Source organism: Lycium ferocissimum, chromosome 7, assembly GCF_029784015.1.
Source record: "Lycium ferocissimum isolate CSIRO_LF1 chromosome 7, AGI_CSIRO_Lferr_CH_V1, whole genome shotgun sequence".
Taxonomy (NCBI): domain Eukaryota; kingdom Viridiplantae; phylum Streptophyta; class Magnoliopsida; order Solanales; family Solanaceae; genus Lycium; species Lycium ferocissimum.
The window spans coordinates 46,196,884-46,221,060 of record NC_081348.1 but is presented as its reverse complement, the minus strand read 5'-3'; the positions used below and the strand labels follow the sequence as shown (position 1 = coordinate 46,221,060).

At 34.4% G+C, this 24,177-nt stretch overlaps 2 protein-coding genes and 1 long non-coding RNA gene across 5 annotated transcripts; 2 read left to right on the top strand and 1 right to left on the bottom strand.

The window, feature by feature from the left end:
- The first annotated feature begins 3,919 nt into the window (after positions 1-3,919).
- Positions 3,920-14,550, top strand: LOC132065385 (uncharacterized). 2 transcript variants are annotated; one of them, XM_059458766.1, is made up of 18 exons: positions 3,920-3,983; positions 4,290-5,791; positions 5,874-5,960; positions 6,040-6,290; positions 7,461-7,553; positions 7,705-7,786; positions 8,067-8,126; positions 8,196-8,248; positions 8,546-8,712; positions 10,035-10,245; positions 11,111-11,168; positions 11,274-11,330; positions 11,477-11,731; positions 13,275-13,342; positions 13,453-13,509; positions 13,582-13,675; positions 13,790-13,930; positions 14,030-14,550. In XM_059458766.1, exons 2-18 carry the CDS (start codon positions 4,328-4,330, stop codon positions 14,120-14,122), a joined length of 3,291 nt encoding a protein of 1,096 aa, XP_059314749.1. In that variant the 5' UTR covers positions 3,920-3,983; positions 4,290-4,327; the 3' UTR covers positions 14,123-14,550. The 2 variants fall into 2 exon arrangements, with proteins under 2 accessions (XP_059314749.1, XP_059314748.1); XM_059458765.1 differs by lacking the exon at positions 3,920-3,983 and having other exon boundaries at positions 4,259-5,791.
- Positions 14,551-15,980: 1,430 nt separating this feature from the next.
- LOC132065384 (cyclin-dependent kinases regulatory subunit 1-like) lies at positions 15,981-18,542 on the top strand. 2 transcript variants are annotated; one of them, XM_059458764.1, is made up of 4 exons: positions 15,981-16,077; positions 16,184-16,256; positions 16,819-16,879; positions 18,205-18,542. In XM_059458764.1, exons 2-4 carry the CDS (start codon positions 16,204-16,206, stop codon positions 18,355-18,357), a joined length of 267 nt encoding a protein of 88 aa, XP_059314747.1. In that variant the 5' UTR covers positions 15,981-16,077; positions 16,184-16,203; the 3' UTR covers positions 18,358-18,542. The 2 variants fall into 2 exon arrangements, with proteins under 2 accessions (XP_059314747.1, XP_059314746.1); XM_059458763.1 differs by having other exon boundaries at positions 16,045-16,077; positions 16,173-16,256.
- Positions 18,543-20,707: 2,165 nt separating this feature from the next.
- Positions 20,708-24,040, bottom strand: LOC132062911 (uncharacterized). The gene is made up of 2 exons (XR_009416272.1): positions 23,678-24,040; positions 20,708-21,219 (listed from the first exon to the last, which is right to left on the bottom strand). It is a non-coding gene; the product is annotated as an uncharacterized LOC132062911 (long non-coding RNA).
- Positions 24,041-24,177: the final 137 nt, after the last annotated feature.

Here is a 24,177-nt window from a genome sequence, read left to right as displayed (position 1 = left end):
AACGTCACTTAATAGTATTTGTTGGCGATTTCCACTTATCCAAACTAATTTCGACCCAATTTGTCTCATACAATAATCTTCCCGCCATTGAAAGAAAAGCTTACATACAAAATTTAAAATTCCTCAAAAAAAAAAAGGTTCTCTGGCCTACATAGTTTCCAGCTACGTATATTGGCCCCAGTACATCTGTCAATCAATACTCCAAATTTTGTGTAACTAAAAACGGGTCATTCGCACAAATGCCCCTCTTTGGGGTGGTCTATAACTTTGGCCCTCCGCGCACTATAATTTAGATTTCGCAAGATATAGTTTACATTTAATTTCGGTATATATATCATAACACACACACATATTATGTCAGACAAGACAGAACTTTCAACACTCAACATAATCTGAAAAGTTGCACATTTTCTACAATTTATGATTCAATTACATCTAAGTTATTGAAATATCAAGGTTAAAATTGAAAACAAAAAATTTATCCAACTTCAAACCTAACACATGTTTTAAATTATACCTAGTATATCCTATTTTTAATCCAGTGAACCAAATAAAGAACTAGTACAAACTAATCTAGGGATTATTTAGTCCCAAGATTATAATCCGGAGATAATTTTGTCAGGTCAAACAACAAAAAAGAAAAAACTGAGGACCCCTTTACAAAAAGTACATTTCTCTCACACCATTTAGATTAACTGGGGCTAATTTAGGAAGGACTGGGGTAAGAAAAAATTTCTCATTTTTTTTTATAAAAGATAAAATATATGAAATAGAAAATGTGGTGGGGGTGGGGGAGGTAAGATTTTTTTTTTTTTTTAATAATTTTTTTACAAAAGTAACATAAAATATGAAATGGAAAATTTGGGGGAGGGGGTGGGTGGTGGTAGCGGAGGTGAGTGGTGGAGGGTGGGGTGCGGTAGGTTAGGGTTGAGGGTGAGTTGGTGAATTTTTTCACTACCGGGAAAGTGTTTTCCCTCAAATTTTTAAGAAAAACATTTTCTTCTATTTTAAGGAAAATGAGTTGTTATTGAGTCTAGTGAGTTCATATATGGATACCCATATTTTACCATATTCTTATGGGTTAAAAAGAGGTTTGAAGCTTATGTTTTACCCACCTGAAATATGAGTGACCAACTCACTAAAATGTGGGTTAAATGAGCTAATTTTCTAATTATGGGCTGAAATTGCCATCTCTACCTTATTTATTATTGGATTATTGTAAAAAGGAAAATTACAAATAAGCCTGAATACAACTGGAGTAAATTAATCAGAATCACAAAGCGAATATCAGACATCGAGTAAATTATCAAAAGAAAAAAGGCAATAAAATAGAGCTCAATCAATTTCAACTAAAAATCGGAAATTGAAAAGGAATTACTGGGTTGTTGTTGTTTAATTGGAGGGCATAATTTAAGGGTCAAACAACAAAAAGAAAAACATCAAGGACCCTTTAAATACTACAGTTTTCTCACACCGTTTAGATTAATGGGGGCTAGTTTAGGAAATTCACAACGTCACAACGATCCAAGTCATCATGTTGAATGAATAAACCCCCCTTTTCCATTTGTATAACGATTTTAAGGGTCAAACAACAATAAAGGAAAATATCAAGGGCCCCTTACAAAAAGTATACTTCTCTCACACCATTTAGATTAATCGGGGCTAATTTAGGAACTTCGCAACGATCCATGTCATCATCTTAAATAAAGAATTCACCCCCTCCTTTCCATATGTATAACGATTTTAAGGGTCAAACAACAAAAAGATAAACATCAAGGACCCCACCATAAATAGTTTATTTCTCTCACACCGTTTAGATTAATCAGGGCTAATTTAGGAATTTAACATAAATACCATAAAACGATCCAAGTCATCCTCCTAAACGAAGAAACCCCCTTTTTTCAATATGTATAATGATTTTAAGGATCAAAGAACAAAAAGGAAAACATCAAGGACCCGTCGTAAACAGTTTATTTCTCTCACATCGTTTAGATTAATCGAGGCTAATTTAGAAATTTCACAACATCACAACGGTCCAAGTTATCATCTTGAATGAACAAACCCCTTTTTCCATTTGTATAGTGATTTTAAGGGTCAAACAACAAAAAAAGAAAACATCAAGGACCTCCTTCGCAAATGGTTTATTTCTCTCACGCCGTTTAGAGTAATCGAGGCTAATTTAGGAATTTAAATACCACAACAATCCTTGTCATGATCCTGAATGAACAAAACATAACTTGAGGGGTCAAACAACAACAAAAAAAAAATCAAGGACCCCTTAGCAAATACTTCTCTCACCCTGTCTAGACTAATTGGTGCTAATTAGGAAGTGCTTTCCTCTTGAATAAGCCTTATGCGGTGCTAATCCGGATTAGTCAGAGCCCCAATGCGGATAATTGGACACCATGCAAACCAAAATAAAAAATGAAGAAATAATAATTGGAGGGAATAACTCAAGGACTCGTTTGGTACAAAGGATAAGGATAAATAATCTCGTGATTATATTTGAGTGAGGTTATCCCACATTTGGTTGGGATAAAATCGCGATATAACTAATTTTGGAATTATAATGTTATTTTATCTCTGTAAAAGAATGAAATAACTAATCTCGAAATAATTAATCTCATGATAAGTTATCGTATAACTTACCAAAAAAATAAAAACAACAAAACATCGAAACTCAAGACTAGGGGCGGCATTCGGTTTTTTGGTTCGTTTTTTTCAAAGTTCGGTTCGGTTTTCGGTTTCGGTTTCTTGAAAGTGGACACCGAAATTAATTCGGTTTTTCTAATTCGATTTTTTTTTTTAGAATTACACATCTCTGAGGTTAGGTTTACGCTAGACTAAATGTTTGAAGGTTTGATGACTTTAGAATCCAACCATAGTGATCATCCACACATACAAATAATATCTTATATATACAAAATATAATGTATTATACAACATATAATAAAATCATACGAGGTATATAAAACCTTATAGTATAATCAAATTATGTGAGTTATATCTAATTTATTATAATGGTGAAATAAATTATATGAATATTATTCTATGTATAACATTTTTATTATACTATATTTAATAAAAATCAACACTCAAATTACTATTATACTTGTGTTCAATATCGTGTTAAATGTTAAAAGATTTATTTTTTATGGAACAATAGTTGAGAATAAGGAGGAAGTAGAAAAGGTAAGAAAAAACGGCTGAAAAAAATCTTCAGAATAAGGAGGAAGTATGAAATTGTATAAAAGCGCTTATACTATGAACAACAAATAGGTATTGGGAGTTATTCGCGTGCCGAAGGGTTTCCTTATATATAGCAATTTGATTTACTATAAAACACTTAACCTGCCATGTAATGTTTAATAACATTTAGTTGCTAAGAGTATGTAAATATTATAATATTATTGTCTACTTATGTTTTTTTCCCAAAAAAAAATTGTATTCATGTAGTAAATCTTCCAAAAAAAATAAAATAAAAAAAGCCTTCGGTTTAACCAAAAAATCGAAAAACCGGTGAACCGGAACCCAACACCTAACCGAACACCGAAATTGTTATTAAAAAAAAATTGAAACCGAACCGAAATATCGAAAAACCGAAACCGAAAAACCGAATTAATTCAGTTCGATCCGATTTTTTAATTTTCGGTGTTTATGCCCACCCTGATCAAGACCCCTCATAAATAATACTACTTTATTTCTCTCACACCGTTTAGACTAACGGAGGCTAATATAGGTATTTAACATAAATACAACAAAACAATCCAAGTCATCATCTTTAATGAAAACCCCCCCAATTTTTCTCTGTATAACCCTAACTGTTCAATCTTCCATTTTTTTTTTGTTTTTCTCTCAAAAATTTCCCAAATCAAACCCTAAATCGCATCCATACATAAACATAACCAAAAAAATTCATACAGTTGTAAACATATAATGCATATATCTAACAAAAATACGGGTTTCGTATAAGAATTTCAAAGGTTTGTCTATTATTGAAAAGTTTTTTTTTTTTTTTTTTTTTTTTTGTGTTGAATGTGCTAGGGTTTGGAATTTGATTATTTGTGATGGTATTAGATTTGAATCTGTTTGTTTGATTGATTGATATGTGTGTTTGTGTTTTTTTTTTTTTTTGGTTGTTGTTGTTGTTGAATGTGCTAGGGTTTGTAATTTGATTTTTGTGATGGTTTTTGGTGGTGTTAGATTGGATTTGTTTGATTGATTGATTTGGTTTTTGTGTGTTTGAAGTTTTTTGTTTTTTGTTTTTTTGGCAATGGCGAATGGTTCAGAGCAAGGCGAAATTGTTGTTTCGTCGGTTAGGACAAGAATGAAGCGTGAGTTTGCGATGTTGATGAAGTCACAAGCTGGATGGGGGATTGGGAGTGGTGAAAAGAGGGGTACAAGGTTGAGTAGTCAGAATAGTCCTAGTAATGGGGGGAGTGGTAGTAATGTTAAGGGTTCGTTGAAAAAACGGAAAAAAGAGGCAAAAAATGGAGTTTTTAGTGAAGATTTGGGGGATTCGAAGGTTGTTGTTGTTGGTGAGGAATTGGAGAGTAATGGGGTTGTGAAAAGGGAAGAAAATGTGGTTCTTTTGAGTGAAGAGGAGGAGCCGAAGAGTGATGTTGAGGTGTCTGTAAAAAAAGGGAAAACTGAGGTGAAAAATGGAGCTTTTACTGAAGATTTGGGGGATTCTAAGGTTGTTGTTGTTGGTGGAGAAATGGAGGGAAATGGTGTGGTGAAAAGGGAAGAAAATTTGGTTTTGTTCAGTGAAGAGGAGGAACCGAAGAGCGATGTGGTGGATTGCAATAGTGATGATGAGAAGAAAGGTAAAATGGATGAAGAAGCTGTTGGCTCTGATGAAAAGAATGAGACTGGAGAAGAAGGAAATGCTGACATGCAAAATTGTGGGGATGATACTAAGATCGAAATGGGTAAAAAAGCGAAAATGAATGATGGTTTTATTGAACCAATACCTGAAATTGTTCCTGAATTAGTTGTTGGTGGTAAAGATGATCAAAATCGTGGAGATGATATGGAGACTGAAATGCCTAATACAGTGAAGACCAGTGACTGCATTGTTGAAGCAATGCCTGATATTGTTCCTGAATTAGCTGTTACTGCTGAGGGTGATGAAAACGATGTGCAAAATTGTCGAGATGATAGTAAGACTGAATTGCCTAAAACAGGGAATGCTAGTGATTGCATTGTTGAAGCAATGTCTGGAATTGTTCCTGAATTAGCTGGTACTGCTCAGGTTGATGGTAAAAATGAGCAAAATTGTGGAGATGATTCGAAGACTGAAATGCTCAAAACAGGGAAGGTCAGTGATTGCATTGTCCCTGAAATTGTTCCTGAATTAGCTGTTACTGCTCAGGTTGATGGTAAAAATGAGCAAAATTGCGGAGATGATACGAAGACTGAAATGGCTAAAACAGTGAAGGCCAGTGATGGCATTGTCGAAGCAATGCCTGAAATTGTTCCTGAATTAGCTGTTAATGCTCAGGGTGACGGTAAAGATGAGCAAAAGGTGTTATTACAGACACCTATGAGGCGGTTTACTAGGTCTGCTTTGAAACCAAAAGAGGATGTAAAGGTATCTCAGTGCGATAGCGTTAAGATTGAGGAGGTTCGCGAAACCGATTTTGCAGGAACCATGTCTGCTCCTGCAAAGTTGGAGTTGAAGATGTCCAAGAAAGTTGCACTAACTAAAATTCCCACAAAGTTGAAAGATCTTCTTGATACAGGTTTGCTGGAGGGTCTACCTGTTCGCTACATTCGTGGCCCCACGAAGGTGAGTTTAAAGGCATTTTTTGAGTTTCTGTTTGGCAATTACTCAATTCTGTTCGGAGATTAACCAAATAATTGTAATTTAGGGGAGAGGGCGTCCAGGAAAAGGACTTCGCGGAGAGATTAGAGGGTCGGGAATATTGTGCTTCTGTGATAACTGTCATGGGACATCCGTAAGTGTAGCTTTTTGTATTTTCTTCAGTAGATTAGCTGAAGTATCGCTTATATGTTATATTTCTTTGCTCAATACAGGTCGTTACACCGAATCAATTTGAGCTGCATGCCAATAGTGCCAACAAACGTCCACCAGAATACATCTATTTGGAGAATGGAAAAACTCTGAGGGATGTATTAAGTATGTGTAAAGATGCTTCTGATGATGAAGTGGAATTAGTGATAAAAAATGCCATCGGGAGTGCGGATGCCAAATTATGTTCTTCAGCATGCATGACCCCAAAGGAGTTTAAATCTACCCCTGCTCAAATTAGTGAAGCTAGTAGCAGGTATAAACATCTAGCTATTTTGGTGATCATGGAAGCTTCTGTTTGTAAGCTTATACATTAGTCTATAATTATTATCAAGAGCCTTGCATATTGCTTCTGCTTATGGTCCGATATTGCTATTCTAAACATCTTGAACATGTGTGGTCATATTATATAAAACTTCAATGTCGAATAAGGCTTGCCTGGGGTGCTTTTGCCAAGTTTGCGTGTACCCTTTGCTTTCAAAGACAGATACCCTTAAAAGGACGAAGATGTCTCTCATTGGCTGTTTTTGTTCAAATATCTCACTTGATGTGCTAACACGGCTTAACTTCCTTCCTTCTTTTCCCTACCTTTCTCAATGTATCAAACTAATTCACCGATCTGGTTGGAAGTTAGCGGCATAAGTTGGACTTTAACCTGATGATTGTCATCCCTACTTCATCATCGAAGAATCAATTGTTGAAAAAGTAAACTAGATTCATCCGAAGTACATGAATACGCCTAGTTCATGTATTAGGAAATTAATGCTAAGATGCATGTATGCTTTTATTCATGAACTAGGGAATAGGAAAGTTTAGAATTAAATTATGATACACGTACTAGAATAGGTACATGTTAGAAGAATTCCGATAAATACCTAGGACTATAATATTTTATGTAAGTCAAGTTGGTAGAAGAATATTTTCCTCCACTTGTCTTCAAAGAGAAAATCATTGATTGAGAAAGCAAGTAGACTGATGTAAGAATCATTTCCTCCATGTGTCCTCAAGCAAGGATTGAGTGATTGGGAGTGCTTCTCCTCCCTAATTTTCCAACATTGATAATTACCAGAACTAAATCGGCCAACTTCATATATAGATCTATTTCTGTTGTCTGTTGTGGTAGGGAAATCATTCTGGTAAGAGTGAGATAGTTTCGCTTCACCAACAAAAAGAAAATGATATGAAAAATGTGGATACACATTCTTATCCCCAGAAACGTAAAATAATTGAAATGGTATTGTCATATATTCCTCTTCAGTCTTATTACATCTGTTCTACCATGGGATGCTGGAACATTACCATTATGTTCTGTCCATGTTTTAGATAATTAAAACATTTGCCTCGTGTATTCCTTTGTATATTTTTTATTGTCTTATGATTCCTCACCTTCTTATGTCAATATGTTATTTTTAATCATTTGCTTCAGGTCCACATCATCTATGCCTGCTACAAAGTTGACCGATCGAATGCCTTCTGGCAGTGGAACTCAAAGCAAAGCTCACGGGAAGTTAACTAGAAAGTAAGACTTTTTTCTTGTTAAAGCTCTATCTTCTTGGTCTTTGGTGATTTAATATTTTCCATTGCTCTGGCATCTAAGCTTTTCATTAGGTTTCATACTTTTATTGCTTCATGGTGTTTCTTTGTGACTTCATCTTGCTCTGTCTTTACAGGGACCTCCGCATGCACAAACTTGTATTCGAGGAAGGTGCACTTCCTGATGGAACTGAATTATCATATTTTGTCCGAGGAGAGGTTAATATTCAAACCAATTATATAGCTTCATTTTTTATTGCTCCATTTTTGTGTTGTAATAGGTTAATAATCAGCCCAACATTAGATATTCCATTTTTAATTGCTTGTCACATTTGTTGTTGTAAACATGCTAGCAGTTTGTTCACTAGATTTGTACATTCATAGATTTCTGGTGCGCTTTTGGTGGAATAAAAATTATTACTTATCAAAGAATTGCTCACTAGATTTTTTCTTATCTATATTCTTTGGGATTTTAACTGTGTTTGCTGTGTCCTGGCAGAAATTGCTCGAGGGTTATAAGAAAGGTCATGGAATTTATTGCTACTGTTGCAATACTGAGGTATGCAATTCCTGTGTTTCGTGAGTACTAAAATCAGCTGTCATATGCTAATCCCTTGTGTTCTTACAGGTCAGTCCTTCACAGTTTGAGGCTCATGCAGGTTGCGCTTCTCGCCGGAAACCGTGAGTGTCTGTTTCTTATGTGTGGTTTATTCTGGATAAATTGTGTAAGGGATCAGGGACATATCCAAGTCATTTTAGCGGTTTTACCCCTTTTTCTTATCGAGTTGCTGTTTTTACATTCCTTTTCTGGATGGGTTGTGGTTATATGACATTATTAATGGATGGGCTGTTGAAGTCAAGAAGCAAGTTGTTTTTGAGACAGTAATTAATATTCTTCAAATGCATGAATGGCTTTAGTGCAACTTCTTTGGCTGAAAGCTTTAGTTTGCCTTAATCCTTTTGCGTTACTTTTTGCAGTTATTTGTACATATATACTTCCAACGGGGTGTCTCTGCATGAGTTGTCTATCAAACTTTCAAAAGAACGGAGGTCCTCAGCTGAGGAAAATGATGATCTCTGCTCCATATGTGCTGACGGAGGGGACCTCCTGTGCTGTGACAATTGTCCAAGAGCTTTTCACTCAGGTTAATGTGTTCTTTATTGTTGAGCTCTGTTATCAACTGTCTTTCTTGTGTTTCCTTTTAACAATTCAGTATTGAGCTGTCCTAGGAAGTTAAGATAATGCACCATGTTGGTTGTTTCAGTGATGCATATTTTTTTTCTCAAATTCAATTTATAGTTCCATTTAGCATGGTAAAAGTGAGATAATGATATAACAATGTGAGTAAATTGCACGGGATTTTTAGAAGGGCTACCGGAAAAAGCAAGACATTGTACAAAGTGTGGTGTAGGCAGCTTGAGTATTGTCCAGCAAGATACGGATGCCTATACAGTCAAGGGGGCATATAACTTACAGAATACATATAGTCAACTGGATCTTCTCCCATTGACCGTTGGGTAGGATTGTGCTGCATCAGCTATCAGATTGGGTGCTTGCTTTCTTGCATAATTGCTAGCTTCTTAGCTTGGGATTAAAGACCATTCTGAATCATAAGGCTACTCATCATCATGCACTGCCTAGGAACCATGTTGGATACTAAAGGGATGAACTCATCAGATAGTAATGTGATGGAATTAAATGAAACTCTAATTGGTGTGCAATCAATGGTCATCTTCTTTTGCTCTTTGTTGAACCTCTGCAGAAAAAAGATTCCCTTTACTCTAGTTTTTGGTCCACAAATTAGTGGTGGAGTCCAATGGGCTCGTCTTCTATAACATTACTCATGGAAAACATGGAATTTACAGATAGACCCCTATGCTCCTTTTCTTGAAGGATGAAATACATTGTAAAAGGTGTCTGAAATGTCTCTTAACTTTTTAGTCACCTGGCGAACCTATATGGTGTATCCGTTGTCACTTTGTTCAAATAAGTATATTATGTGTTCAGAAAAAGGTTTTAATTGGTGCAATCAATTAGATTACCTACTTTATTTCATTTTACGTGGCACCATTTGACTTGACTCTGGTTTTAGAATGTCAATTGACCTTTGTAATATATTAGTAGTGGTTAAAAAAAGACAGTAATCTAGTTTTTTGAGTTAATTTGATAGGGAGGAAAATATAAATTTGAATAGTCCAACAAATTTATTTTTTGAGAATTGGATTAAATAATATTAATGCATTGGTGTCAAACAGTTTGGGATATTAAAAAAATAGGAAGAGTTTGTCATGTAAATTGGTATAGAGTCAGTAGTTATTATGATGAACTACAGAAGATGGATTTTCAGGTGTAATGATCAAACTGCAATTTGATTTTCACGAGACATCAAACTGTGGATGTAAATGATTGACAAGCAACCTAGATCTTAATTTTCACGTGCTCATTGCAATCTTGTTTCTATTGCAGAGTGTGTTTCTTTGCCAAGTATTCCCACGGGTACCTGGTATTGTAAATACTGTGAAAATATGTTTGCAAAAGAAAGATTTGTTGAGAATAATGCCAATGCTATAGCTGCTGGGAGGGTTGCTGGAGTTGATGCCATCGAACAGATAACAAAACGATGTATTCGTATGGTGGAAGCTTTAGACACTGAAGTTAGTGTTTGTGTGCTCTGCAGGTCACATTTCTATTCCTACTTTTTCCACAACTAACTCGACTTATTATTGATGGCAAATAGTAGTCACATGAGGCTTGAAGTGATATATGAAATCTATTCAAGACTTGCACCTTCCATTATGTACTTTTGAACCAAACAGTTAAAGAATAATGACACAATTTTTTTGATTGTTTAAATGAATAATGACTTAATTCTGATATCCAGGGTATTTTCTTTTTCTTCAATGGGCAGTCTTTTTTGTTTTTTTCTGTAGCATGTATTATGCACTATGCATGACTAGACACGGTTAGATGTAGTTTTATATATTAGTTACACAGCTTCTCTACCCCCACAGAGGTAGGGGTAAGGTTTGCGTAGGAAATAATATCAAAGCAATGGTTGAAAAGTTAGTTTGACAGAGAAAACATCACATCAAAGTCTAAATTTTAAATAGTTTAATTTATTTGAATTCTTGAGAGTTGTGGAAGTTGTATAGAATTGGAGCGTCAAACACTTTGGAGCATTCCAAAATTGAGAGAATTTCATATAAATTGGACTGAGGGAGTATTACAAAGTTGATAGTACCAAAGTGTTGGCATGTGTTCCAGAAATGCACTAGATCATGTTCTTATAAGATATCTTCGCATGGTAGTGATCATCACATGTTCTCTATACAAATATCATGCTTTGGTGTTCCATATTATTATCATGCTGCTGCATCGTCAAATATGTATTAAGGCTTTTTTTTTTTTTTTGGGGGAACCATTAGATGTGTACTTTCCTTCAGCTTCATAGAGAAAGATATATTGGAACTATGTCAGATTTGAAAGTTTCGCACTGTTGCTATGCTATTCAGTAGTCTCATATCTTTCTTTGATGTTTGCAGGAATCAGGATTTCAGCAAATCAGGATTTGGCCCACGGACAGTAATTATTTGTGATCAGGTATTATTTTGTTAGTATTGAATAATATAATATCTAATGTTTTTACCCTTTTGTGAATTCTCAGTAAGGTCAAGCATTGAAGAAGTTTTCCGTTGCTTTTTGTAGTGTGAGAAGGAGTATCATGTTGGATGTTTGAAGGAGCACAACATAGATGATTTACAGGTTTGCAGAATTTTCTGTTCGATTGCATGTTTTCCTATTTCTAGTAGCTCTCCTAAGTTCTTTGCATTGTACAAATACATTGTTAAGCATGAACATTTTTACACATACTGATCTCTAGTCAACGTTTGAAACCCTCCTCACTTCAGGAATTGCCAAAAGATAAATGGTTTTGCTGCACAGACTGCAGTAGAATTCATTTTGCTCTGGGAAAGCTGGTGTCAGAAGGAGAACAGAACATTCCAGAGTCTTTGTTGAAACTTTTGAAGGAAAAGAACGAAAGAAAAGATTCAGAGAATAATGAGAATAACTCCAGTCTTGACATTAAATGGCGGCTGCTAAGTGGGAAAATGTCATCCGAAGAAACAAGGGTCTGGCTATCTGGTGCTGTTTCAATTTTCCATGTGAGTTTCGATTACTAGTTTCTTTCCTACTGCGCTTCCAAATTGGAAAAGAAGAAGCAGCAGCATAACCTTTAGAGACCTGCTAAACATTCCTATGAATTGCAGATTGTGCATCTTTAAGAACTCATTTTGCCTCTGAAATTAGAGAGACAGCTTAACTATCTTTTCCCATTATGTTCCTCTTCTCTTTTCTATATGCGTTCAGGCATTTACTTGAATACTCTGGTTACTTTTGTGTGCATTAATTTAATTCCTCCCACCTTTAGAAAGCAAACTGAGCTCCTGAGTATTTGCATCTCTAACCGTTTTGAAATCAGAGATAAATAGAGATCATTCTTATGTTCTACAACAACATACCCAGCATATTCCCACAAGTCGGATCTGGGGAGGGTGGGGTGTACGCAGACCTTACCCCTACCTTTGTGGAGTAGGGAGGTTGTTTCCGATAGACCTTCGGCTCAAGAAAAATATATTAATACATTTCTGATCATGCTAATGTAGTGCTCTGTTTCCTTTTTCTCTTTCCTACTCTAAGCTTTGTCTGAACAATTCCCCCTTGTTTTCATGATTAATTCAAATACCCTGTTAGGTTAAGAAGTCACTTTCCTCCTTAGTAAGAAATTCGTTACAGTAATTTTCAAGCTCTCGGCTTGTTCCAAGACCAGTTTCTCATCTCAAATTGGTACAATATTGGTTCATTGTCTTAGAGTTTTTCTTCTGTTTTTTTTTACCCCCTTTGTACATCAAATTGGAACCTTCTTTTTGGGCGGTGGGAATAGGACCGTCACGAGCCTTAGTTTAGATGATGGTGCATTTACATCCCTTAATCTGGGGTTTTTTCTCTCCACAAAGCTGACCCTTAGTCTGGGTTTGGTTATATCTGTTTGTCTCTCTCTCTTTTTGAGGTACAAAATTCCAACCAGCTAGCTTACAAGTCACAACCCAGCCTAGCCACTGCTGTCATTGCCCAACTTGATTATTAGTCGTTTTGTGCTTCAGGAGTTCCCCTTTATTTTGTATATTGTTTAAGTCTAAGGTTGGTGATTAGGTGATTATTTTGAAAGAACTATTATCACACCCTCGTTTTTTAAAAGCAGTTGTCTCCGGGCCATTTCACGTGTTCCTTAACTATTGCACCTTTTGCCTGCTACCTCCCACCAACTACTATTGACTCAAAAAAAAAAAAAAAAAAAAAAAAAAAAAAAAAAGAAGAAGAAAAACTCCCACTAACAACTACTATCTAACTCCTAGCATAAAGCAAATGAAGTGTTATAATCCTATTCAGAATGCCCCGACTAAAGTTTGTGGGTATGGTATTGGAATCCCAGATTTTCATATCCGCGAACAACACTGCCCGTGTGTTGCTGCATTTGCAGTTCACTTAAAAAACTCCAGTTGTATTGTAATCCTGATTACCTATCTGCTAATATAGTTTAGATGTAGATAATTCAGGTATGCTTGGTAGTTCCCCATGCTAATAAGTGATGCTTATTGTATGTATAATATGTGAATTTGATAATATGTTCTTTGCGTTGTGGTATAGGAGCGATTTGACCCAATTGCTGATGCAAGTACTAGCCGTCTAGATTTGATCCCACACATGGTCTATGGGTAAGTAATAATGTTCTTTTAGCTTCTCGTTTGATCCGTCATTTCTCGTGAATACATTTAGTTTAGTGCACATAACCTCCCTCACTTTATTTACACATCATGATGTTCAGAAGGAATTTAAAGGACCAAGACTATGGAGGGATGTTCTGCGCAATACTATTGGTCAAGTAAGAAACTACTTAAACATTGCTCCAAATAAGTTGTCGGTAACCCCAACTAATTCATTTTCCACTTTGCAGTTCATTGGTTGTTTCTGCTGGCATTATCCGTATTTTTGGCAAGGAAGTGGCAGAACTCCCTCTAGTTGCGACAAGTACTAAATGTCAAGGACAGGTGACTCACTTAAATTTTAAGCTTACAACGATTCTGATTTCAGGTTACGCTACCTCGATATACCTAGTCTTTCAGTGTTTGTAACTAATTAAAAAAATTCATTTTCCTGCACAGGGCTACTTTCAATCTTTGTTTTCTTGTATTGAGAACCTTCTGCAGTCCCTGAATGTAGAAAACCTTGTACTTCCTTCAGCAGAAGAAGCAGAGTCAATCTGGACAAATAGATTTAGCTTTAAGAAGATCGACCAAGAACAGGTATGTTGATATATAAGAAAACGTGCATTGCCTTTCGTCTATCCCTTTTCTATGTTTTTTTTTCCTCCTGTTATAACCCATGCATCATTGTCCTTGCAGCTGAAAAACTATCGGAAAAATTACCAGATGATGGTTTTTTCTGGAACGTCGATGCTGCAGAAGCAAGTTGGGAGTTCTAAATCTGATGGTTAAACGTTGGCTTTGTGTCCTTTATTTTACCAAAGAGAAACAATTGAATTTTAGAGAAGATGCATGATTTGTTCTGCACATATTTTGTGGAAAATGGGTTCGATTTTCTTTCCTGTGACAGTGGATGTACAGTGCTCTAGTTTCATTTTGGTGGTATATATTAGGGGAATAGTTTAGTGTCTGTGAATGTACATCAGTTGTTAGTAGGGGCTATTATTTGGAAACATTGGGCTGTCTCAGTTTTGGAAGTTGCCAACTGTGAAATTCAGCAGGATTTAGATGTAGTATGTTATCTTGTTTCTCTCAAATGAGAAGGTCCAATGCTACTGTAATGGCTCCATTTTTGCTACATTAACAACTGAAAAGTCGGCTTTGTTTATCATACTACTTTTGGTTTGTTATTTTAATCATTACCAACCCTCTTTCCTTTTTGTTCTGTGTTTATATGTTCGATGAGCTGAATATCTGTTTGGAGACAAACCTTGGGCCAATTGCAGCCTCGAAACTCGGGGATAATGGGTCCACTCCTCTATCCTTCTGCACTTAAATACACTTAATTCCAGGGTCGTTTAGTGCATAGAATAAGTTGGGATATTTCAACATTAATTTTGGTATTAATTTTATACCTTCAACCAAACAAGGTATAAAATTTATTCCAAAGTTAGTCTTGGATAACCCATCTTATCCCATCAAGGTTGGTATTATTTTTGGGAGGTGAGATAATTTAGTCTTGGGATTATAATATAATCTCAGGACTATAATAACGGGATAATTCGCGTATCAAACGACCCCCTAGGAGTGTGATGGGCCTGCGTTCCTACTGTTTTCCACTCTTTTTTTTTTTTTAAACTTTCGGTAAATTAATCTATTCTCTTGTTATCGGTTTCATTGAGCAAGGCTGAATGTACGGAGAGATATTCATCGGTCTAATTTATTGATTTTTACTCCTGAAAACAGATAAGATGTTTTAGAGCTTGAGTAGGAGTAACACTCTTCCAAATATAATTATTTTCCCACAATTATCATCTCAAATTGATTATAACACTTAGGGGTCGTTTGGTAGATCAAATTATTATAATTTACATCTATTTATTATTTTATACCATCTAAAAGGTATAAAATAATGGCCTATTTTTCATACTAATTTTTATACCATGTTTAGATTTAGATAAATTTATACTTATACCAAACAGTATAAAAAAAAATTAGTGATATCCTACTTATACCTTCTACCAAACGACCCCTTATTGAATAGTTAAAAGGCAAAATTGGCCTCTTTTTCTTAGATTTAGAAACAACCGTTAGTACGAGGGCATTTTTGAGCTAAGACGAGCATTTTTAATCAAAACATATAACGGATGATAAAGTCGACCTATTCCGAATAACTTAGGAATATTTCTGACCCTTTTCCCAAAATAATTGACCCATTTGCATGCAAGTGCTATGCAAAGGACCATTTCAAGCCAAATACTAATTAATATCTCATAAAATTAAGAGAAAATATACAAAAGATCCATCTGAATAATTGGAATTAAACCTATAACTCAGTTTCAACTTTTATGGATTTTTTCTTTTTTAAATCCTCAATAATGTATGTAGGTAATTTTACAGGTCATTCATTTTACACTTATATAATCTTATAAATATAAATAAAGCAGATTTTTTTTTTTTGATGTAAATAACGAATTCCACATCATGTATGGAAGGTTCTAGAACTAAGCAACTATCTTTACATTAAGCGGGAAACAATTCAAAATTCAAAATTCAAAATTCAAAATTTAAAAAATGAACCGTTATTCCCCTTTTATATAATAATTTAAAAACTTGTAAATGAGGCATAAAACAATTTAGTTTATTTATTAAATACGGCAACGTCATAAAGCACTAAAATCCATTTTTCCTTTCATTACATCCATTTTTCTCATTTTCGTCTCCACTCTCTATCACACAACAAAGAGGTAATAATTATTTTAGCTGAAAAATTAGGTTTTTTTTTCTTTCCTTTTTCTATTACAGATCTATTTAATTAATAATTGTTTTTGTGAATTAGTGTTTTTTTTGCAGTTAATTTTGAAGTGAAAAAAATGGGACAGATCCAGTATTCTGAGAAGTACGCCGATGATACTTACGAGTACAGGTATACTCTTTATTTAATTAATTTGAATTTTTATTTTAAGTATTTTGGAAATTGAGTGTTTGTAGTTTTTTCGTAAATTATTTTGATGTTACCTTTTGTTTAATCCGTTAGAATTTTTTTAGTAATTTATTGTTTTTTGTAGTGTTTTTTTAAATCGAGATTTAGTTGTTTTTGTGTTCCGCTTTTTTTTTTTTTTTTTTTTTTTTAGTTTAATCGGTTTGAATATTTTGTAGTTTATTGCTTTTTTGTAGTGTTTTTTAAATCGACATTTAGTTGTTTTTGTGTTCCGCTTATTTTTTAGTTTAATCGGTTTGAATATTTTGTAATTTATTGCTTTTTTGTAGTGTTTTTGAAATCGACAGTTAGTAGTTTTTTTCCCCACTAATTCATAGTGTTTTTCTGGATTTGGATTGTGTTTATTTAATCGGTTTGAACTTTTAGTAATTTATTGCTTTTTTTGTAGTGTTTTGGTAATCGAGAGTTTGTGTTTTTTGTGTTCCGATTAGTTTTTTCGCAATCATTTTAGTAATTTGGTTTTTTTTTTTTGATTTTGGATTTGCAGGCATGTTGTTCTACCTCCAGATGTAGCGAAATTGCTTCCTAAGAATCGTCTTCTCTCTGAAGTGAGTGATCGATCGCCTTTACTCTTAGGGTTTTGGTTGTATTCATTTTCATGGAGTAGTTGAACTAGCAAATGATAATCACTGATATTGTGTGCATTCATTTTTGGAATTTCTTCGATTGAAATGCTAATCAAAATAAATGATATCGTGCCTGCTATTTATTTAGTTTAGGCTATCTTTTTAATTTTCGTGGAGTAGTTGAACTGGCAAATGCTAATAACTGATATTGTGTGCTTTCATCTGGGAATATCTTCAATTGAAATGCTGAGTCGAATGTTAATCAGTGACGACGTGTGTTTTAATTTCGGAATTTCTTCAATTGAAATGTTAAGTCGAATGATAATCAATGACATTGTGTTTTTTCAGTTCGGAATTTCTTCAATTGAAATGCTAAGTCGAATGCTAATCAATGAAGTTGTGTGTTTTCCTTTTGGAATTTATTCAATTGAAATGCGCAGTCAAATGAAAATCAATGATGTTGTTGTGTTTTCATTTCGGAATTTCTTCAGTTGAAATGATAATCAGTGCAGTTGTGTGTTTTCATTTCTGAATTTCTTCAAGTTGAAATAATTAGTAAGATGATAGGTCAAGAGTTTGCTGAGCTTCTTGTGGATCAATGTCACTACCCTTCTCCGCATCATTTACTAAAACAGTGATCTCATTATTGCCTATTCTAGCAAAACCACCCATCGAGCCATCGTTAACCATTGGTCGTTAAGGTGTATTCTCAAAATCCCTATATCTACAGCTGTGGCAATAGGGGCGTGATTTGGTAATATGCCAATTTGACCACTATTAGTAGATAAAACGATTTCTTCCACTTGAATCCCAAACAATTCGATTAGGGGTCAAGTACACTAAGATTTAAGGTCATTTCTTCAAATTGCTCTCCATTTCTAAGTTCATAGCCTTCGCGGTAGCTTCATCGATATTACCTACCAAATAAAAGGCCTGTTCAGGAAGACCATTTCGGAATTTCTTCAATTGAAATGATAATCAGTGCAGTTGTGTTTTCATTTCTGAATTTCTTCAATTGAAATGATAATCAGTGCAATTGTGTGTTTTCATTTCGGAATTTCTTCGAATTGAAATAATAAGTCAGATGATAGGCAATGATGTTGTGTGTTTTCATTTTGGTGGAATCTCTTCAATTGAAATGCCAACTCAAATGCTAATCAATGATATCGTGTCTGCTATTTAGTTTAGGTAGTCCTTTTGCGCTAACTGAAAACTCACTGTGGTTTGTACCACTTTGTTTCAACTGATTTTGATTTCTGTATTGCATGTTGTTTATGTTGTGTTCGCCTTATTTGGTTGATTATTAGAACGAGTGGCGGGCAATTGGAGTTCAGCAGAGCAGAGGATGGGTGCATTATGCTATTCATCGACCAGAGCCACATATCATGCTCTTCAGGAGGCCTTTGAACTATCAGCAACAACAAGAGAACCAGGCTCAGCAAGCTATGCTTGCCAAGTGAAGAAACATGTCTCTCGTTTCTTGTTTGTAATGAATATCAAATCATAGACAGATAGTAACCGTTCATTTCATCTAGAAATGATATGATAGCTTATGGATGTCTAGTTAAATATCTGGACTTCTGGATTTTAAAGATGTTAAGTACTGTGTAATGTTTAGCTCTTCATATTGTGGAGTTTAGCTCTTCATATCCGTGTGCTTAGAATTTGGTGATCTATGAAGTTTCACTTGATGGATTTTGACCTGTTTGTGCTTCTTTAGTTGGTTGTTTGTTATGTATTGGTGGAGATGCACATTCTTTTAGTTCTTGTGATTCTGATGCCCTGCATTTTTTTTGTTGGCACCTTTCTAGTAGTTTGATACATACCCACCCACTACTATCTGTTTGTTTTCATTTGGTTTTTGGCCAGTTTTAACTTCTCAAAAGGAACATGATGGTGATTTTAACCAAGCAATATGACTTTTGTGACTTGTTGAAACATTTCACGTCAAGAGAACACTATTAAGAGATTGAATCTAGGGGAAATTTATTAGTTGCTCTAGTTAAACTACCCTATTTAGGGTGTGAGTCTATTAGATTTTGTGGGGACTGTTTACTAGTCTAATTATTAGTTTTAGCACTATTTCAGATGCTTGATATGTGTCTATCAGATTATGTGGGGACTATTTATTAGACAGATTCTTAGTTTAGCTCAGTGTCAGTCAGATCAGTACTTGACTCTGCATCTCAGATGCTGAATATGAACCATATTATTCAGGTCATGAGTTTGTAGGAAATGTTTTTCATTGAATACAATGCGTTCGTAAATGTGCAGGACCACTCAACCTGATTCTCATCTTACCAATTTTGTGAGCAAGTACTCCAACATGACATATCTTGATTATTATACCATGTTACTGTGTTTCCCTGTTGACTTGAATGAGAGGAAATTGACTCCCCATCTGTTGAGCCTTCCCCTTTACTATATTGGATCTAATTTCCGTTAACTGAAAACATCATTCTGTTACATCTAGGCCTTATTGTGAAGAGGTTCCTCTAGTTGGATGGCCTTTTGCTGTGTTTCTCAGCAGAGTTCTCAATGCATTAAGTTTGTTAGATCAAATATTGTGGAAGAAATGTGTGATTCTTTTCTTACTCGTTAAAACAAATGTATGGGCATATTAGAATTGGATTTTCTTCATTAATTTTAGAATTGTAAATTCCTTTCACCCCTCCGTCCTTATTTAGGAACCGATAAGGTAAACTGGTTGAATCGTAGTAGTTTAGACTCTGATGATAGCTTAATTTTGTTTGGCACCCATAGATAATACTCTGTTCTCCGTTTTGATTGATAAATGAACTCATAGGGTGAGTTTGTACAATTCCAAGATTTTTAAAATCTCTTGTGAGATCTATTTGGTCATCTGATTTTGACTTATTTTTAAACCTTTCACTTTTTTTGTTTTGTTTTTGTTTTTGGTACTCAAATGACTTCCAAAAGCATAATGGTGGATAACTGGCCTTGGTTGCGTTATCAATCTATCATGTCACTGCTACTATGAAGAAAAAAGATTGAACTGAAGTGGGGAATTAATTCATTGACTGTATAAAACCAAGAATCAACTCTCTCTATCAAACTGAAAATTCTTTTCCCTTACTCTATTTGGTGTAATTTCAGTCATGGGGATATCTACTCTATTGTTTTTTTTTTTTTTCTCTGTGGAAGTGATGTAAATGTGTGTTTATTCCGCCTTCAAACTATTGTTTAAAATTCCAGAAAACAGTTTTGGTACCGATATTGTTGGTTGCTGCAGTTCCCATTCAATTATAGGAGTAAATAAAATCTCTCGTCCTCTTACAATTTGAATAGAAGAGAATTAATTTTTTCCATCTCTTATATGTTTTTTTGTGTAAAAAATAAAAATCTCTTATAAAAAGGTCATAAAACTAAATTTTTTTGGTAAAGGCCTAAAAAACCATTTCTCCCCTCCCATATGAGGTAATGCAACCTATTCAAATCATAGTTGAAAGAAGCTGTAGACTAATTATAGTAATTGCCAGACAAAGAACCCCTCTCCAACTCTATTTGACCATCAATGTTGCCAAATAGAATACTTCCAAGTTCCAACCTAAAATTGAATAATTTATAATTCTACCCTAAGCATTAAAAAGTAGTGTACATACTCTTGTAAATATTGAATGATAATATCAAATATGTACTCATTTTCAGAAAACCCTAGACAATTTTCATCAGTTTCAAGCATTAAAGAGTTTCCACCATTGTCTTTAGTATAGTTCACGTTTGTAAAATCAAACAACTGAAATTACCGAACTGATATTATAAATCAAATGAAGAACAACAACCCAAAAATAAAGAAAAGAAAGTTCTCCATTAGAACAACATTTGGTGAAATTGCACTATGTTACAACAACACTTCTTGTAAGCTGCAATGTTGCCATTTACATCAACAATTCTACAACAGACCTACACCAAAAGAAATTCAAATCTTCTTCTTCTTTTGTTAAACTGAAAAAGGACTACCAAATTCCCAGATTTGGAAATTCAACCTTTCTATTTTCATTCTACTCATTGCTACTAGAACCCTTTGAACCTTCAACAACTAATTTCAAATGTTCATGATACAACTGAACCTTGTTCACCATAAGCTCAGATTCTTCCAATTTCAACTCCATCCATTTCTCATTCATCTCCTTCAATTTCTCCTTCCCCAATCTTCTTAACCCTTCTTTACAATACTCATTTCTCTGAAAATTCGTCGTCATTTCATTCACCAAAAACGGAAAATCATCCAAATCAACATCTTCAATTTCAATTACTCTCTCTTCTTCAGAAACTTCATGTTCATGGTTTTCATGCAATTCCTGCATAAGCAATACCATGTTTGATAACTGGTCACGAGGTAAGAAATTCATGTATAAGATTAATACGGTATTAGGTTTGCATCTTAAATACCCTCATAACTAATGCATGTATAAGTTATGAGAGAATCTATATATTACTCCCTCTGCATCAATTTGTTTGTCTTACATTTCTTTTTAGTTTGTTTAAAAAAGAATGTCTTTTTCTTTTCTTTTTTTGGCAATTCTTTAATTCCAACTTTCCACATGCCATGTTTAAAATCACAAGATTAAAAGACATTTTGGTACATGCTACATATATTTAATTTAAGACCGCAAGATTCGAAAGTTTTTTTTTACTTTCTTAAACTTCGTGCCAAGTCAAAACCAAACAAAAATTGACACGAAGGGAGTATTTTATGCCGGAAGATGGAATAACTAATAAAATAAATAACTAAACACTGCATAACTAATTCATAACTAATTCATGCATAAAATAATGCATATATTTCCTCATACCTAATTTTTGTATTGCTAGTACTTGCATAACTGGAACCAGAGTATGAATCAAGTGAACAACACCCAAAAAGATACTCCTTCTGTTCCAATTAATGTGAAACACTTTCCTTTTTGTTTGTCCCAAAAAGAATATTACTTTTCGAAATAGTTAACTTCAAAATTCACCTTTTGCCCTTAATGAAATTAATTACATCCACACAAACATCAAGTCATATTTTAGATCACAAGTTTGAAAAGCTTTCCTTTTTTCCTAAAACTCGCAGCCTAGTCAATCAACGCCACATAAATTGGGACGGATGGAGTAACAGAAAAGACAAGTTAACCATTAGAATAGTTAACATTAGAGATCATAGAAGTACAATATGTTACCTTTTCTTCAGAAACTTCATGATTTTCATGCAATTCTACAAGTTTTTCGTTTCCCTTAGCGGCATTTCGACCCTAAATTTTCGCCCAATCTGGCAAATTTTTTGGTCACGTGGGGTTTTAATTAGGGATTTGCTTCTAGCAAACTTGTGGTACTTTTCCTTCGGTCTTTTCAGCTTTTTCGTGATCTGGGTCACTGTGAAATTGCCGTTAATGAGACCGGAGGAGTTGTTTGTGGATTTTAAAAGGGTTTTGAGGAGTTGGATTTCATCATTTTCGGTGACCAAATCCTAATATGTGAAGTCAATAGTAACATGCAAAGTCAATAGTTTAGTCAAAATGCCTGTTTTTTTTCTAGGAGTTAATATTTTTCTTAAGAGTTGTGCTAAAGGCTAAGTGGACACTTATTTTGAACAAGAGAGAGTAAATGAATAACTAAACCTTGCATAACTAATTCACGCATACAATAATACATAGATTACCTCATAACTAATTCATGTATTACTAATACCTGCATAACTCTAACTAGCTACCAAACGACCCCTAAGAGTATAAATCAAGTGAACAACACCTAAAAAGATGACAGAAAAGACAGTATGTTACCTTTTCTTCTTCATGCAATTCAACTACCAATGATTCTTTTCCCTTAGCGGCATTTCTACCCCAAATTTTTTGCCCAATTTCTAAATCTTGCTATCATGTGGGGTTTTAATTAGGGATTTGCATCTACCGAACTTGTGGTACTTTTCTTTCAGTCTCTTCAGCTTTTTCGCGATATGGGTTTTGGTGTAATTGTCGTTAAGGAGATCGGAGGAGTTGTTTCGGCATTTTAAAAGGGATTTGAGGAGTTGGATTTCATTGTTTTCGGTGAAAACCCTGTCGTGTGTTTCTGGTGATTTTGAGATTGTTTTAGTGGTGTGTGTCCATTGTTTCCAACTATATCCTTATAAGTATTAAAAAACTATTACTTTCTTGCTACAACTCAATTTCAACAAAACATCTAATAAATAAGGTAATTTAGTAAATCATACCTTGTATTTATTACTTATTTTTCTTAATGAACATGAAATGAGCTAACACTTATTTTGGGATCGAAAGAGTATAAATCAAGTGAACATGATTGCTGTAAGGAAGACTGGAGGGATTTTGAAAGGGGTTTTAGGAGTTGGATTTCGTCATTTTCGGTGACCAAATCCTAATGTGTCAAATTAACAATAATATGCAAATTCTAATTAAGGGTAATTTAATCAAAATACCTACAGTATTTTTTTTACTAGCCGTTGGTATTTTTCTCAAGAAGTGTGCTGAAGGCTGAAGGCTAACAGGACACTTATTGTGAACCAGAGGGAGTACATGAATAACTAAACCATGCATATCTTATTCGCACATAAAATAATACATAAATTACTTCATAACTAACTCATAACTAATTTAGTCTTCACCTTATATTACTCATACACTCTACCCTCCCGTATCCCACCTTGTGGGAATATACTGAATATGTTGTTGTTGTACTTCATAACTAATTCATATATTACTAATATCTGCATAACTCTAACCAGCTACCAAAAAGATAACAGAAAACACATTATGTTACCTTTTCATGCAATTCTTTTCCCTTAGCAGCATTTCGACCCCAAATTTTTCGTCCAATTTCATAAATCTTACCATCATGTGGGGTTTTAATTAAGGATTTGCTTCTAGCAAACTTGTGGTACTTTTCTTTAAGTCTTTTAACCTTTTTTGCGATTTGGGTCTTTGTTAAATTGCTGTTAGGGAGACTAGAAGAGTTGTTTGGGGATTTTAAAAGGATTTGAGGAGTTGGATTTCGTCACTTTCAGTGAAGACTCTGCTGTGTGTTGTTTCTGGTGATTTTGAGATTGTTTTGGCGGTTGGTGTTGTTGATTTTGAAGGTGATTTTGGGATTGTTTTGGTCATGATGTTTCTTTTTTTTGATGTGTTTTGGAAATGAGAGTTGAAATTTGGAGAAGAGAAGTGAGTCAGTGACTTTGCAACAGTGAAGAGTAAACAGTTGGGAGTTGTGAACTTTAAGGTAGAATTACACGTGGTTAACCTATGATAAATTGTATTTTTACT

What these genes read in the sequence shown, in the direction of transcription:
- LOC132065385 (XM_059458765.1), top strand. Translation starts at nt 4,274, where the DNA reads ATGGCGAATGGTTCAGAGCAAGGCGAAATTGTTGTTTCGTCGGTTAGG. An exon ending in GTGCTGTTTCAATTTTCCAT is followed by an intron (nt 11,732 to 13,274) that starts GTGAGTTTCGAT and finishes GTTGTGGTATAG; the next exon opens with GAGCGATTTGACCCAATTGC. An exon ending in AGAAGATCGACCAAGAACAG is followed by an intron (nt 13,931 to 14,029) that starts GTATGTTGATAT and finishes TTGTCCTTGCAG; the next exon opens with CTGAAAAACTATCGGAAAAA.
- LOC132065384 (XM_059458764.1), top strand. Translation starts at nt 16,204, where the DNA reads ATGGGACAGATCCAGTATTCTGAGAAGTACGCCGATGATACTTACGAG. An exon ending in GATGATACTTACGAGTACAG is followed by an intron (nt 16,257 to 16,818) that starts GTATACTCTTTA and finishes TTGGATTTGCAG; the next exon opens with GCATGTTGTTCTACCTCCAG. An exon ending in AGAATCGTCTTCTCTCTGAA is followed by an intron (nt 16,880 to 18,204) that starts GTGAGTGATCGA and finishes GTTGATTATTAG; the next exon opens with AACGAGTGGCGGGCAATTGG.